Source organism: Poecilia latipinna, unplaced genomic scaffold (genome assembly GCF_001443285.1).
Source record: "Poecilia latipinna isolate Pla-1442-1.1 unplaced genomic scaffold, P_latipinna-1.0 Scaffold62, whole genome shotgun sequence".
Lineage (NCBI taxonomy): Eukaryota > Metazoa > Chordata > Actinopteri > Cyprinodontiformes > Poeciliidae > Poecilia > Poecilia latipinna.
In genome coordinates, this window is record NW_015112678.1 from 431,397 (window position 1) to 447,949 (window position 16,553).

Sequence of the window (16,553 nt, forward strand, 5' to 3'; positions counted from 1 at the left end):
AATCAAATCAAATGTAGCAAATTAATTGCCCCATGAAAACCATGAAATAACTTTATGAAGTAGTTCAAAACTCAGTTCACGTATTACTAACCACTCTTTCAGAATTCAGAAATCCCTTAAACACAATCTGCTTGACAACAGGGTGTAGGCTGAAGTGTCTCAAAAAGGAACAAAAATAATGCCTTCATCTAAAAATTTTCAAGAAAAGCTAAGAAACAAAGTGACACCTAGGAAGGAATGGGTCCCCAAAACATTTGGGGGTAAGAGAGAGAGAGAAGTTGAGGGAATGGCATTTGAGACAGAGAGATCCTACCCAATTATGGTTGTAGTGGGACAGTCTGGGGCTGCTTTGCTGCGGCAGAACCTGGAAGACATCCCATAAATTGTGGAACCCTTCTCTATTAAAAAATCCTAACAGAAAATATTTGACTATCGGATCAAAACTTCGAGCTAAAGCACACTTTGTTTATACAACAGGAAAAATGACCCAATGCACCTCCACAGGTCTTCCTGTGAATGTCTAAAAACAGTAAAGGTTTTGTAGTGGCCCAGTCAAAGCTCAGACTTTAGACCAGCTGTAATGGTGTGGAAATAAATGGGCCCTTCATGGTGAGAAACTCTCCAATATGGCTTCATTTTGCAAAACGTGGTCCACAAATCATCAGTGATTTGTGGCCCACATAGTGACGTAAAAAAAACAAAAACCTTATTGCCAGTTATTTCAAATGCTTGATAGTTATCACAACTAGTTACAACTAGTTAGTCATGATGGTCTAATAAGTTATTTTTAAAAGGCATTTATGTTTTCACAACCAAGCTGGTTATAATAACTTTTTGATTTCAACAAATGAAATAATTATTCAAAGAATTCCAAACTGCATTTTGTATTTGCTCAGGTTATTTTGTACATTAAAGTGATCAAAAGCTAACAGAAACGTAAGTATAGGGAAATGTATTTTTTTTTCAGAGCTCTTTATCCATTTGTCTCTCTAGTTGATAAACCTTTGCCAAGTTAGGAAGACAAGAACGTAAACATGATGTTTTTTATTGAAACAGTTTACTGGTAAATGACAGATTGTTGCTGTGAAACTGCCATGTTCAATCTCAAAAAAATCATGGGGGTAAAAAGTCATACATGGTACTTAACACTGAATAGCAAGAGAATCCATGCTTCAGAGCAGACACTCAGATCACAAAGAAATCAGGCAAAATGCCCTCTTGATTTCAATAAAAAATATTAAATTGATTTTTTTTCACTCTATCCATCTTTACAAGGTACAGATTTGTTCACTTTTAATTATAAAAACAGTTAATACTGATTGTAAAACACAAATAAATTTACAAAACATAATAATAACAATAATAATAATAACAATAATAATGTTTTTAATATTAACAACAATAGCAAACAATAATAACAATAATAATTAAATTTAAAAACAAAAAGTAGAATGGAGGGAAATAAGGTTTGTTGCATCTTTTGACCACACAAACAGCAACTTTTTTGGGGAAAAAAAAATATCAAATTGCATTTAGAGCTACCTGACACAGTTACACACAAACACAGTATCAGGTCGTTGAGTATTTCTCATTGCCATTTACAGTGTTATGGCCACAAAGACAAGACAGTCTCCAAGCCATTTATTCATCTGTTTCTGCAGGAACACACAAGTCAAAGAAATCCCTCAGACTGAGTTAGGCTTGATGGGCCAGTGGTCCTGAAGAGGTGCCCTGATCCTCTGCCACCCAGGATAGTAAATTACAGAACCACTTTCAACGTTTCAGCATTTAGAAGAAGGGAAAAATCTTCCTGGCGAGAGGAATTTGTATCCGTTGCCAGCAGGCAGTCGGATAGAACGAGCACCAGGGCTGCTGCTTGTGGAAATTGTAGGCGACGGGGCAACTTTTCTGGGGTTGGAACAATGGTGTCCATTGGAAGAATTCTTGGTACCGCTATCCAGTGACTGCAGTCCCAGCTCCCGCAGCTCCAGGCTGTCTTGGGTGTCATGAGGGGAGCAGTGGCGTGGGGAGAGGTTTAGAAGGCTCAGTACGTCTCTACTGGCCGAAGCAATAGGTCCGGATCTGCTGTGGATGGCTTTGACGGGACCTAGATGTTGCTGCTGTTGAGCTGCGGCATTAGTCCAGAACGTCTTCAGGTTGTGGATAGCTTGGACTTTTTCATCAATGACCCCTCTTCTTAGTCGGTCCAGATCTGGGGCATCTGCTGATGTAGAACAGGCAGAGCCTGTAGAAGAGTAGGACAGAGCAGGAGAAGGAGCGCTACCGGCTGGCGACTGGTGTCCAGAGCTGGGAGACACGTTGCTGGGAGAGCGGGAAATGTGGCCACTGTATGGAGAGCTTGGGTACTTCAGCTTGAACTGTGCATGGCTGTCCAGCGTGGGCGAAGGATGGCTACCATCTTTTTGGGAAGACTCTGAGACTGCAGGACTGTTGTATCCAGAGCTTACCTTCTGCAGGGAAGAAGACCGGGAGGGAGGCTTGGGCTTGGGGGAAGACTGTGCTCGACCACTGGCGCTGCTGTTGGGACGACTGAATGCACTGGTTTCGGAGGAGCGGAACGTACCGCTGCGAGCTGAGGCCGCAGCGGGTCCCGTCCCGCCCTCCGCTCCAGCCCGCTGAAGACTGCTCACAGCTCGCAAGTGGCTGTGAGTTTCCTCCAGAATCTTCTGGGCCAGCTCTTGGGGGTCCAGATGAACGGGTTTTTCTTCCTGCGACTTGACAGTGCTGTCCGTCTCAGTACTGGACTGGTCAGACTCGCCTGTGTCCGAGCTGCTCACCTTGCCCACCTTCTGGAAGGGCGAGTTTGGACTGGGCACGAGGGATGCTTTGACAGGAGACGTCGGGGTGCTGACGCTGCCCCGTGACGATACGGAGACCTTGTAGCCTCTCCCTGCTCCCGCGGACCCACCAACCCCCCTGCCTCCTCGGTGGTGTCGCTGACTGTGACCTGGTGGTAGAGGCAGAGAGTCACAGTGGCTGCCCAGTGGCTCGCTGCTGATAATGGAAAAGCCCTCATACTCCTCTTCGTCACCTCGTGTTCCCGCACCTGCAGCAGCAGCTCCTTGCGGGGACGAGCGACTGCGTGGCACATGTGGGTGTTTGTGAACAGTGTAGTGTGCAGTGGCGCCCCCTCGTTGTCGATGACTAAGGAAGTCGCAGTCTGACTTGGAGGCAAAGCTCATAGAGGAGGTTACAGAGCTGAGGCTGTAGACAGAGATGGCATCTGATGCTTGATTGTCCAGGCATGGGGGAGAGAAAGGAAGGCTGGAGTATCCCACTGGCAATGGGTTAGAGACAGACTGAGCCGAAGCCAGAGACTCAAGGGAGGATGAGCTGTCCAGGCTCAGTCGCTTGGGCAGTTCTGTGGAGTCTGGAAACAAAGCAAAGAAACATATGCATGTGAAAAAAACGAAACAAATGAAATCTGTAGTGGTCCAAAAACAAATTGAGACCCTGAAAGTACAAAACAGATAAAAAGAATAAACCAATTTACCAAACAGTGCCAGCAGAGACTGAAGGGCAAAGTGCAAGGTGCGCCGGTTAGCCAGTTTGCCTGTCTTTAGCACCACTTCTTCCTGTCCTACCTCACATAAATCAAATCCTGCACAAAGAAAACAACAAAATGTAATTTAAAAACGATTAAATGTGACCTCGACTCCATGCATGCATGAATAGATAATATATCTAATTTGCATTTAGATATATTATACACACAGTGATATAAATCAAGTGTTTATTATTTCTGTTAATTTTGATGATTATGAAATTTTGTATAAATGAAATCATTCTACAATGTTCATGCAAAGTTACTCAAAATTTACAGGAGACACAAAGAAGCAGTCTTATTTTGTTAAGATTTAACTTACCAAGAGCAGCCAGAAATTCATGGCATCCAGGCAGTCTCCACAGTTGCACACTGATGGACACCTGAATGGGCAGGAGGGAGAAGTCCTGCTCCTTCTCTCCTGTCTGCAGTTGGACTAGCACCTGGTGAAGCTGGCAGACAAAGAAGAAAGGACTATGAAATTAAAACTCTTATTTTGTTAAATGATTAAATGTGAGCAAGTTCACTAGCTCTGTGCTGCTGATAGTAATTTCATTACCAATTTAAGGATATATATATGTCCTAGTGAAATTTCTAGAAATTTCTAGAAATGATAAAATACAAACCTTTTAATGAACTACAGAGAATCTTTCTTAATATGTTTTAAATCCTTTGTATTAGTTAACGAGACAATGGGGGTGGAGGGAAGTAGCTGCAGAGAATTAGAACGCTAAGAATTGGACCTTTGTGGGAATGTTCACATGGACTGAGGATTACATATCTAACAAGAGAGAAAACTTTGCCAGCTTGACGTAACTGTGTGGAAAGTAAAAGAGAGCCTTTGGCTGCGCCATAGTAGCTTTACATCATAGCTTAATCCCTGCAACTATCCTGAAACTTTCGTTTGAGCCGTAATAATCCGAGGCTGGAAATCCTTCAGCAATCAAAGGAATGGAAAAGTGCAAAAATATACGCAACAAATGGTAGGTTAGCTTCCTACAACCATGTAAATGATCAACAGCATCACAAAGTAGATTATAAAAGCCATCATAAAGCCTCTTTACAAAGGGTGCCGTTTTCCTGATTCTTTTTCTTTATTATTATTTTTAGCAAGTTAAATAGGTAGAGAGAGGAGAAGCAGAGCAGAGTGAAAGGCAGTGCAGGTAGGTGAATGGTCACTTACCATGGCCACCATATTTTTGACAGCCTTCAGACCACAAGGTGGGTGCAGGGAAAAGAAAAAAGGCTGTTTTTAAATGCATGCACACAGTTTGCAGATAAAGGTTAAAAAGATTCAGTCATAAGAAGAAATGAAGCAAAAGTTAGCGCCGGTGTGTAATATCGCACTTCGGTGCAATCAGCACACACAGACCAGTTGGAGCATGGTTCATACCTACTGAATTTGTATAATCACCGCCTAACTGCACGGTTTCTGAGTCCAAGCATGTGATCGCCACATGTGCCACGTGTACAATGATAAACCTCTGCTGTGTAACTCTTAATTCTCTGGTATTTCAGGGGTGGAAGAGAAAAATAATTGGTATTGTAGCTGGAACTGTTAGTCCTGTTTGTAGGCCTTTTGTCGCATCTAACCAGAAAGCTTTCTTCCACACGTTTGCTGCCCCCTCACGTTCCCCCCAAAAAACAGTAAAATCTTGTATTTTCCTTTTATTTCTCAAATATATTGGTCTATCACATAATAACCCAATAAAAATATGGAAGCTTCAGGATTCAAAGTGAAAACAAACAAACAAACAAAAAATCAGAAAAGTTCAAAGAATACGATTGCTTTGCAAGGTACCGTTCTTCTAAACACTTTCTAGTTCAAACGGCACATGTCATTTGAAACCAAGATCAATTTCATACTGTGCGTTTGTTTGAAGCAGCAGGCTCTTACCCGGTTGATGAGCTGCTCTCCTGCCTCTGAAGCAGTGATGAGTTTGCACAAAGCCTGGAGAGCTGGCGGCGGCAAACCTAAGGGTTGGGAACAAAGGAAGCTCATTGTTATTCATTCAAGAAACGGCATTTATACCTCAAAAGAAGCTGCACTAAGCTGATGGCCCTCAATGTGAAATGATTGAGGGCAATAGATTGCATTTTTCAGTGAAACAAAATAAATAAATCAGCAAGAGACCTGCAAGTGTATCCAAAATGTTGTACTGTTTTGTTTTTTTTTAAAGTGGTGCTACTGTCAAAAGGCTTTTCATTTCACCTTTAGCATCTTGAACTTTCACCGTAGGATCAAAGCAAAGAACAAACAACACGTAGCTTGTTGCGGATTCTGAATCTGTCTGACCTGTGATCTTCAGCTTGTGTCTTACATACCCAGTAGTGACTGTAGCGTAGTGCTGCACTGCTGGAGCCTGTCTCCTGGGTCAGCAGTGGGAAAGAAAACTGCGGCAGGAATACCGGTGCCTGCGGAGTCGAGGCGGAAGCCCACGGCTGTCAGCAGGGCCTGCCAGCCGGGAACGCCCCCGACCTTGTTCTCCACACTCTGCTGGGACGTATACATCGAATTACGTTGGCCATTTTGTATCCTCTGAAGGGACTTCTCCACCTGAAAGGACAATAGCAGCAATGCGTCGGTTGTGTTTGTGTGCTGCCGGTTGTCAGATGTCGCGTTGTTTGTGTTGACGTCTCACCAGATGAAGTAAGACTCTCAGAGCATCACGAGCTCGATCTGGATACTGCAAAATTTCAGCCAGTGCTTGGCCAATGAGGGAAGATGGGCTGTTAAGCTTCACGTCATTGCCAATCAGCATATATCCTGAAGGGAGAATAAAGCAACGAGAACAAGTCATTTCATTGTCATTTCTGTTCGACTTCAACTGAATTAAGGCACAAACAATGTATCTAACCTGCCCAGTTGGACGGATGAGAGTACTGTTTGCTGCTCTGCACGGTTTTCATGGCATCTGCTAGCGCTGCACTAGCCTTGGTCCCGTTCAGCAGGGCAGAGTAGAAAGCGTGGACAAAAACCTTGGAGGCCGCGACGGGTACAGGCCACAAGGACACGAGAACACACTGAGCACCGGCAGCCAGGAAGGCTCTGGTTAGTCCCACAACACCATCTGCTGTCACCTTGCTGCTAGACTCTTGGTACGACCTGCAGCCACGATAAAGTAGAGATTTGGTGTGAGGTTTAGCTTTTTTTATACAACATTGCAATCAGCATGTCCTCTGTTTAAAGGCAATGCCTTCTAACCACCTCATTTTTCACATGTTGTCATGTTACAAACATAAACCTTAGTGTATTTAATTAGGCGCTTGTGTGATTGTCCAGCACAAGTAGCACACATTTCAGAGTAGAAGGGCACTGAAGAATCGGCTGACAGGACAACTGTTGTACGCTTCACAAGTCTGGCCTTTATGGAAGAGTGGCAAGAAAAGAAAAGCATGGTCAAAGAAAGCCAACAGAAGTTCTGCTTGCAGTTTGCTATAAGCTGCGTAAAGGACACACTAAGCATGCAAACTACGGTGTTTTGGTCAGATGAGTTTAAGACTGAACTCTTTGACTCGACATCAGGGGTGTGCTCAAAAGCTTTGACGGCGCAATAGTGTTTACTAAAAAGAACAGACTTGCTTTAAAGTGTTTTTAAATATAGACGTACCCAAACCGTTTCACGTTAATAGTCACAAAATGATTGAAAAACATGCATCATATTCCCTCCAATTCACAATTACGTAAAATATTGTGTTGGTTTATGTATTCAAAAAAAAAAAAAAGTTGCACAAGTTTAAACTAAGAACATGTGAAAAAATTCAAGGGGTATAAATACTTTTGCAAAGCGTCGCTCGTCTCCACCTCCGTTGCACCTACCCCAGCACCACCAGCTTGACAGGCAGCCTCAGGTCCAAAATATCTGCGGCCGTTAGCAGGAACTCCTGCAGGGGCGGACTGTCGCAGATGCTCTCCACGTCACTGCCGTCATCCTGCATGTTGAGAGACTCTGGGATGGTGTAGCCGCTGCCAACGGAGCCCTTCCTGCCTCGACCGCTGCTGCCTCTCCGACTGCTCGCGCCTCTGCCTATTGTTCCCACCCCAACAGTGGCGCCTGCCCCGCCGGGCACGCATTCGGGGTTCGGGGTGAGCACCAGAGCCGCCAGCTTCCAGGAGATGTGGGTGGCAAAATGGGCGCATTCAGCCTGTGTAAGGGCACCCATCACCCTCTCCTTGGTGGCAGATGAGCCGGTAAGAGGTTGACACCCCAGTAGCTCTGCCACCATTAGAGCTTCTTCCTCGGCGGTGGGCATGGGTCCCCAAAGCCAGCGGTCCATCACAGGTGAGGGTAGTCTAGGATTTCCCACCACTGCTGCCATGGAGACACCACCACAGGGAGCCGGTCCAGGACGCCGAGAGTGAGCCTAAGAGTACAGCAACACAGTTTAAATGTGCGCGACGATCCAGGGGCAGATGCTCGAAGATTTATTAAAAGACTAAGACACGTCTTATGCTAATGGAAGTGAACCGAATGAGACGTGGAACCTTTGCGCTGAATCCAAGGCCGTGGATGGAGGGCACAGCGATGAGGCTGAAACGCTCATACAGGTATTCGTTAGAGGAGCTTCCTTTTAGCAAAGCAAACGGGATGAGGTACAACTCTCCTTCCAGGACCATCACTAGCTGTCTATGTCTGCCAACAGGCCCACTGGAATGCATCAGCCCCTGTCAGATAAAGGAATGAGAAAAAAATATGTGTATATAATCAAAAACTTTTTGTGGGTATGTTGTGATTTTTCTTGTCTTAGGCATTGCACAGTTCTTCAACAAACATTTGTAGGATGCAGTCAATCACTAAGAGAGGCGGCGCTCACTCACCCCCTCCATAGGTGCAATGAGTAAGTCGTAAAGTGCCCGCAGTGGAGGTTTGCCAAGGTTGCTGGAGCGTCGAGGCAGTGAGGAGTTACCATCTTTGGCAGGAGACATAGTGTTACTGAAGAGGCTAGTCATACTCTGACAGCTCCTGCACAGACACCACAGAACGAAACAGAGGTTTTATCTTGTACATCTGACTGCAACACTGCAGACTGAGGAAAGATATTTGGAAAATCTCTCACATTATGTTTTTGATATAAACTCATTATGTTTTTTTTTAATTATTATTATTTATTTTAATGCTAGTGAATGTGTTAAAGTTTTTCATTGGCCACACTTCTCAGACTCCCTTGAAAATTTACACCACTGCGTTGGAAAGCTGGCTCCCAGTAATTAATGAATGTGGATTTTGCTTTGGAACAGTGAACCACTCCAGCTGGTGCCGATTGTATGGCAGCCTCACTTCAGCCAGATGGCCCCACGGTAGCTAAGGCTACAATGTAGCTTACCACCATGAAACCTAATATGCACTCGAGTCCTCTGGACTCGATAAACCGCCATACGTTTACCATTTACATTTTATCCATGAGTGACGGTATGATGAAGCGGAAGATGGATGGAGAAACTGGGGAAGTAATGTGGGCACTGGTCCAATCTATCATGGTAAAGTAAGAGCGAAGGTAAAAGGTAATTCCTCTTGGTTCAACTCCTCACCTGTAGTCATGAAACATGAATCGTGACCAAGAAAATTATATCCTAGGTACAAATGACTGAAATAAGCTACCTCCTCTGTTCAACTGTTGGGCTCCGCATTAGGAATAATGTGAGGACCTCTGTCATTTGGGAGGATCTTGAAGTACTGCTCCTCTGGTTCAATGCAAACAAGAGGTGGTTCTGGCATCTGCTCAAGATGCCTCCTAGGCATCTTCCTTTGGAGGTTTTCTTCTAGATTAGACCCCGGGGTCAGACCCGGAACTTCCTGGAGGGACTATACTCCTTCCTGCCTACTAATGCCTTGCGAGCCTTGAGTTGTAAAGGGGGAATAAGGACTAAACTATGCAGGACCAGCCCAAATATTTGTTATTTAAATTTCAGTGTGAGCAAGAAAGGAAACCAGTACTTCTTGTTTTTCTTTACCATCATGTCTCTGTTTATTTACTTTTTTCTGTGTAAAATGCCATTTAGATGAGCTAAAGAGCAGAGCAAGTCAATTGTCAACCGTAGATTTTTTTTTTTTTTATGCTGCCATCATGATCCAGCTTTAGCTCATCTCTAGGCAGGTGTGCAGGTCTAAAAACATTACCTGGCCACACTGAGGAAGCTGTTAATGACCATGACGTTACTCTGCCTGACTGACCAGCAAACTGGCCTGACATGAACCCCATAGAAAAAATATGGAACATTGTCAAGAGGAAAAATGAGAAAGACCAGAACCAAAATGTAAATGACTTAACATCCGCTATCAATGCAACTTGGGCTTCTATTACACCTCCACAGAGCAACAGGGTAATCGGCTCCATGCTATGTCACATTGATGCAGTAATTCATGCAAAAGGATTCCCAACAAAGTGTTGAGTGCATAGAAATGAAGGCGTTTAACAGAAGCCTGGCAATGTAATCTATTTTTTTGGAGACAATTCTTTTCTAATCCCCTATAGGAAATAATTATCATAATTACAAAATTAAAAAAAAACAAAAGGTTTGAAATATTTAATGTATATAATAGATTCCTTTCTGTAATGAGTGACAATAATTTCACAATACTCCCTCTATATTTTTTTAGATGTACCTGCTTGTTAACCTTCCACTGATATTAAACTGCTATTATAAACGTTCCCCACTAGATGGCAGCATTGCCCTTCTGTGGTACAACTAAGATTAGAAGACCTGTCCTTTCAGCTGAATCCCTACATAAGCAATAGGTAATGAACAGCAGTGCTAATCTCATCCTATATTGTCTTTTCTATGTGCAGTGCAAACCCAAAAGTCATACATTTGCTGGGTTGCAGCATGTGGGCTAAAAGAGAGACCCTTTTTTTTTTTTAGGTATATCTGTGGTGAGACTGAATTAACAGCTCAAACTCGGCCTCACCATCACCCAGCACACTGAGAACTGTGCTAATGGTGGCCCTGGGGTTAGAAACCTTTTGCTTGGCCCTGTGGGTCCAAGCTTTATGTCTGAACGTGTCACTTCACTCCATCTGCTCCACAAGAGCTAGAGTTTCCTCCGGACCCCTGCCAACAGACATCTATCCTGCCCTTCTGGTAGCCTCAGGCCACAGGCTTCCCTCCAGCTTCTCAACACTCTGTCTCTCTCCCAGGCCTTGGCAAGAGACTCCATGGGAAAGCAAAACAATCGTTTGTTAGCCTGACAGGAGGAATGAGAGAGGAGGCAAGATTGAAGCCAAGAGAAGGTGTAGAGTGCAGTGCAAAGCAGTGAATTTAAAAGACAGCAGGCGGTGAGGTTGGAGGTGAAGACTGCATTCGCCGGCTGTCTACCTCAGTCACAGCTGAGAGAGATCAGAAGGCTAAAAATGTCAACAAGTAAATCATTGTATGAAATGACCTATTTTCATCCGCACAAAATGAAGCAATGTGCTTTTTCTTTATGAAATGATCCCTTTTAAAGTAGGCTTCGTATTTTATTTGGATTTGCAGTCGTTTCACTGACAGCTTCATCAAGACCATCAAACAATCTCATTATGTGTTGACTGTTCGTAATGACCTAATGCTTTACACGCTGATCGGATTAGACAGACTTTCATCATCACCTTCCCATACTAATGCTGTCAAGCGTCTCTGTAAAGATTAGAGATAAAAGAGAGCAGTTGACAAATCTTTTTAATCCTCACTGTATTGTTCCTGAACCACTTCTAATATAATTCATTTGAAAATTATTATACAGATGCACCTAGAAATCATCTGGTGACTGGAATTGGCCGCGTTTGGTAATCGGCTCTCGTCAGATTAGTGAACACACCACATCAAAGCACTGCCCAGAACACTCTTCAGTATTGAAGCTGCTGTTGAGGGAATACGACACAACTTTTTTTTTTTTCCCATATCAAGGAGCCTCTTGAAAAGAATCAATCTATTTGCAATCTGATTGCTAGGATAATGTTTTAATGTTTTGCTTTACAAGTATTGCACCCAAAGACTGATGACAAGGTAGATTTCAGTGGTGGACTCTTTCACTATACACGTTTTATTGCAAAGCTAGTTACATTTTCAATGTATGGAGAAAGCTAAAAAAAAGATATATCTATTTGGCCATTTATAGTTCTTCAAAAAAAAAAAGATTGTAACTGACAAAAATCTTTGAAAAGACATTGGTGCACCTCTAGTCCTTCTAATTCTGTATTCTTCATCATAGCGACAAACTGCATAAAAAATTGATACAAAATGTCAACGTGAGAAGAAAAAAAAACAAGCAGAGGCAAAGAAAGCGCGCTAATGATGTGAAGACAAACCTCAAGAGAAAGGTGTTTAAGTGTTTCCCCTCATTTTCTGCGGTTTATGTATTATGATAGAAAACAGGCTCCTTAGCATGTTCAGCTTTATAATTCTAATTTTTTTTTTTGAGGGCAGAAAAAATGAGAGGATTATTACCAGCAGCCCATTAAAGGGGCTTAATGAGCACGGAGACTCAATTAAAGCTGGAATTACCCCCTCATCAAAGAGCAGCTCAACTGTGGACTAGGACAGGAAAATATGACCCAGACACACACGCACACACACACGCACATACACACACTTTCTTTGGATATGCATTACCTATCACTGCAATGTACAAGAATAGTTGGGATTTTGCTTATAATCACACACTGAACAGGCCAATAATGGACATTTAATAAATCTGCACAACAAACACGGACGCCGCAAACGCGGGCCTTACTGGTGTCTGGGGAAAAGACTCATACACGAGTGTGTGCACACAGATGAACACACACACACACACACACACGCACCTACACACACACACCCACACACACGCACACACGCACGGCTCCATCAGAGGAGAGAGTTGATAAGGGCTTTAGCAGCTTGGCTTTACTCCGTCTATTTAATAAGGAGGATTCACATGCTGCCTCTGCGCCGGCAAGACAATGGCAAAGAAAGTCCTTTCACAGATGAGCCACAATACCCATGAATCTCCTTACCCAAGCACATATTTTTAATCCTCTTGTTTTGTAAAGAAGAGGTTTTCAGTAGAATTTGGCGACTGAGTACGTTACGTTGACGTGCAACCGTCCCCCTACCTGTTGAACAGGTTGTTTCTCGACACCATGCGCAGGAAGCCCGTCGGGTCGGTGACCGAGTTGAGCTTGTTGTTGAGTTCTTCAAACTGTTGGTCCAAGAAATCACCCGCCTCGCTCTCTGTCTCACTGCTAGAACACCCCCTGATGGAGGAGATGGAAAGAGATGGAGAATATTGGCAGGGGAAAAAAAAAAAAAAGAAAAAAAAAGTGCCTCTCGAGCACAGCAGACAATACAGAGACGTACATTGTTTCTACGTTGTTAAATCAACTCCACACGCTCCCGATCCACCATAAATACACACTATTCAACCCACACACTTGGCCCAATTTCCCAGCCTTGAGCCGACACCCCGATGATAAGCACAGTTAAATCCTTTCATTATAATGCTGGTAATGCTGATCTAGTCTGTGGGGAGTCAGCCACCCCCACCCCACTCTTCTTACTCGACACCACTCCTCCCCGCCTAGTTCTGTCTCCATGTTTGAAAGCTTTCCTCTAATGCACCAAGAGTTAAAACAAACCAAATGTCAGATTTTAACTCTACTCACAACATCGGGAGGAGGACTATCTCGCAAGGAAGAAGTTGGAAACACAAAAACGACATTCTTTGTGGACAACCTAAACTGTCTCAGCGTATCACTGCTTTCTTTTGGCAACGTCTTGAATAGCAGGCATCAACTTTGTGGTCGTTTTTAACAAGGTCAGTCAACGAACAGCTTTGATATTTTGAGATATTCATACAGACCCAACCCATAACACCTTCTTAGTCCATCACCACAGGCTACACTGTTAAATGCAAAATTATTCAAATTCTTGGCAGATTCAGATTTCACCAAATTTTTTCTTTTACTTTACCAGCTTCTTTCTTCACACTGAAAAAGTAAACATGTGTGTCAAAGCACAATACCACAATGACCCATGCATTTTAGCAAAAATAAAAAATATCTCTATGTTGGACATATATTTTATATGAAAGATAATGTCAAAAATATATATCAATTGTCAATTTAGAATCTGTAGCAAAGTTCAAGTGACTACACAATCGTGAAGCAGCTCTGTAACTGGTTGGTGGTAATTAATGACTAACACAGGATGTTGTGGCTACAGCATAAAGCACTACTAAGAAATACAAGATGTCACTGTGGAAAGTCTTTACAGGACGTGAACAGGAAGTCAAAAGTGAAATCTAAACTGTCACGGCTGATGGTGTGAGAGGTGTGAAAGACTGCAAGAAGCACTACCAGGGCCGTTCTGAAGAATATTGACCCTCCTAGTGGTGACACGTCAAGGTGGATAGGAAAATAAATACTGGATGTTGTTTGACTGCACAGATGTGGACCAAGAAGAAATCCAAGTAAGGCACACAAAAGCCTACCTGGTCTTTGGAAAATCTTATCTGTGCAAATAGGAAGACTTCTGCTCTCCTGCTTTGTGGCGGACTGGCAGAATCCAATTATTATTGGCCATAATGAGCATCAGTGAAGCTATTTGATAGGGGCAACAATGAGATTTCCTGTCAAAACTGTTTATCCTCACCTCTCTTTGTCAGCTTTTGTTTCGCACACATTCTCTTACCGTTTCACTTCCACCTCATTCATTTGGTCTCCAGTCATTTCAGAGTGCTGCAGCCCCTTTGTCTGCACTCCAGATAGTGAATGGGCTGGTAAGTGGTGCCATATTGTGCCCATCCAGGCGCAGTGGTGTGTATGCAACTTCCCTTTGGAGTAGTAAATGAGCTGATAATGGGTCAGGAGTTCCAAGCTGCCGCGGCATTCGAGACAGACGCTGAGCACCATGGATCAAAAACCAACTAGAGACGCATCAGAATGGATTTCAGTGGGCGAGTTTAACTCTCACTCCTATGTCGGCTCATCTTCCGCCTCTTTCAGAGTCTCTCTGGCTGCATCCCCTGTTGTGTGTTGGGTCTTTATTTACCGACCTCGGCTCCTTTGACTCTCCCCATTGATTTTATCGTCTCTTCTCAATCTTCTTCTCCTTCTGATTCTCAGAGTAACCCCCTTTATCTGTTGCTTCACTTCTGATGCACTATTTGTCAGGTGGACTCACTATTCCTGTGCAATACAAAGAGCCATTATTCCATCTCATTTATTTCCTAGGAATGGAGAGGGGACTCTTTCAGACAGGTGGTGGGTGGGGGGTGGTGCTGTCATCCAAGGGTTCAGTTGGGCAGAATAATGCCCTTTACACACAGAGGCATGGTAAAACTAGCTAGGTCTAGGGATAAAAACGTTAAGTTTCGGTAATAGCCTAGACAGAACATCACTTAGTTTTACTCTTTCCGGCTAGAGACTGGCAACATGTTAATCTGTGATTTACACTATTAATTTGACTGTCTGTCGATGCTTTGAGGAGATTTACAATCTGGTGACTGTACTTCTAAAAAAGTTACAGTTGGTATAACTCGGTCGTGAAACCTTCACGTGCATTTTAGAAGAACAATGAAGAGGGACGTATTTAAGCAAAACGTGAACATTGCATTATTACGTAGCGCGTATCATAAATTTTGTGCAAGCAGAGACAGCCCGGCGACTTTGACCTGCAGTTACATATCCCAAAGAGAACTGGGACACCCAAAGCCCCGAGAGCAAGCACCCAAAACATACGGCTCAGAACTCACGGAGGGATTGAGTGATCTTTTAGATGCAACCGTCCTACCTGCTGTAGTACGACTCGACTCCCAGGGCCTCCCGAGCGCTGGCAATGTGCTGCTCCAGCGAAGAGCTGCTCACCATCCCACCACCACCTCCATCCTGGAAGTCGGACCCTCCTTCTGACACGCCCTCACCGAGGTAAACCTCATGAAACTTCAGGATTCCTGTGACAACAGGCACAACAAAACCAAAACCAGGACTTATTTCCGTTTCTCGACATCCATTTCTGCTTTGTTTCTGCGACCTGTTCGCTACACCAGGAAACATTTGATCATTCAAACCGAGAGCTGTGTGTAGGGCCATGTGCAGCAGTGCATCTGTGAAAGCGAATGAATAAAACAAACACTTCTTCAATAAAAGATAAGAGTAGACTCTCTCTGCCATCTGGTGTCTGCTAGATCTGTTTCAAGCGGGAGGGAATCTGCGACATGGGCTACATGCTGCATGTGTGTGATTTCTCTAGGACTTTGTGAGAACATAACGTTACATTTACAAGAACCAACAGCACGGTACACACACTCATGTTTGAACTGTGCAGAATTCACGCAAACGTAGAAACGTTAGCTTTAAACCCCCCTTTGCTATCGACGGACCTCTCTAGAACTGGCCGTGTTTCGGTGCCAACTGGATGCCAGGGAACGCCAGGAAGTGACAGACAGGCGATTAGCGAGCAAGTGGCACTCTCTTTGCCTGGGGTGATATTTAACGCTTTGAAGAGCTACACTTCTCTCTATGGTGTTCTTTCTGCTTAGGAGACTACCGCCGGGGGTCAAGTTCAGCTGGTTGCCTAGGAGTTCATCTTGATCAAATGTTGAGGGCCTGTGGCATGGGACGTGAGTCACTGCTCTCATTTCCTTTCCTCACAACGGCAGCAAAAGCGGCCTGAAGTAGAGCTAACAGTACGGCAGCCACGGGAGGCGAGTGACATGAATTGTAATTAACCCGGAGCTTTCTCCGTTCCCTTAATTAAACAGGAATTTCACTAGTCATGTGTACAAGAGGGGATGGGTGGGGGCTTCACCTGGAAAACCGCATTTGTTCTACCGAAAATAGACAGAGGGAGGAGGTATGCAAAGATGCAATGTCCACTTTTATTTGGGAAGAAATTTTAAATAAAAGCAAACGTTACATTTGTGGGAAGTTGTTCCTAGAGTTTGGCTATGTCGCAATCTGTGTCACTATCAGTTAGTACGCTTCGTTTGCAGATGATTTCTAGGGTGAAGAGCAAGGCGGGGGGGGG

General features: G+C 43.8%; 1 protein-coding gene across 2 annotated transcripts in view; it reads right to left on the reverse strand.

Moving 5' to 3' along the window:
- Nucleotides 1–1,509: 1,509 nt before the first annotated feature.
- Nucleotides 1,510–16,553, reverse strand: part of LOC106963097 (tetratricopeptide repeat protein 28) — a 176,690-nt gene continuing 161,646 nt past the window's right edge. Inside the window, exons 12-24 of one of the 2 annotated variants that reach the window (XM_015057830.1) lie at nt 15,318–15,477; nt 12,641–12,781; nt 8,385–8,529; nt 8,052–8,231; nt 7,386–7,930; nt 6,424–6,671; nt 6,208–6,332; nt 5,891–6,122; nt 5,463–5,539; nt 4,749–4,772; nt 3,888–4,017; nt 3,515–3,622; nt 1,510–3,391 (exon numbers count right to left, since the gene is read on the reverse strand). In XM_015057830.1, coding sequence (XP_014913316.1) covers nt 1,782–3,391; nt 3,515–3,622; nt 3,888–4,017; nt 4,749–4,772; nt 5,463–5,539; nt 5,891–6,122; nt 6,208–6,332; nt 6,424–6,671; nt 7,386–7,930; nt 8,052–8,231; nt 8,385–8,529; nt 12,641–12,781; nt 15,318–15,477 — 3,725 coding nt within the window. In that variant the 3' untranslated portion in view covers nt 1,510–1,781. The remainder of the gene's footprint in view (nt 3,392–3,514; nt 3,623–3,887; nt 4,018–4,748; nt 4,773–5,462; nt 5,540–5,890; nt 6,123–6,207; nt 6,333–6,423; nt 6,672–7,385; nt 7,931–8,051; nt 8,232–8,384; nt 8,530–12,640; nt 12,782–15,317; nt 15,478–16,553) is intronic. The other variant, XM_015057838.1, reaches the window with a different exon arrangement.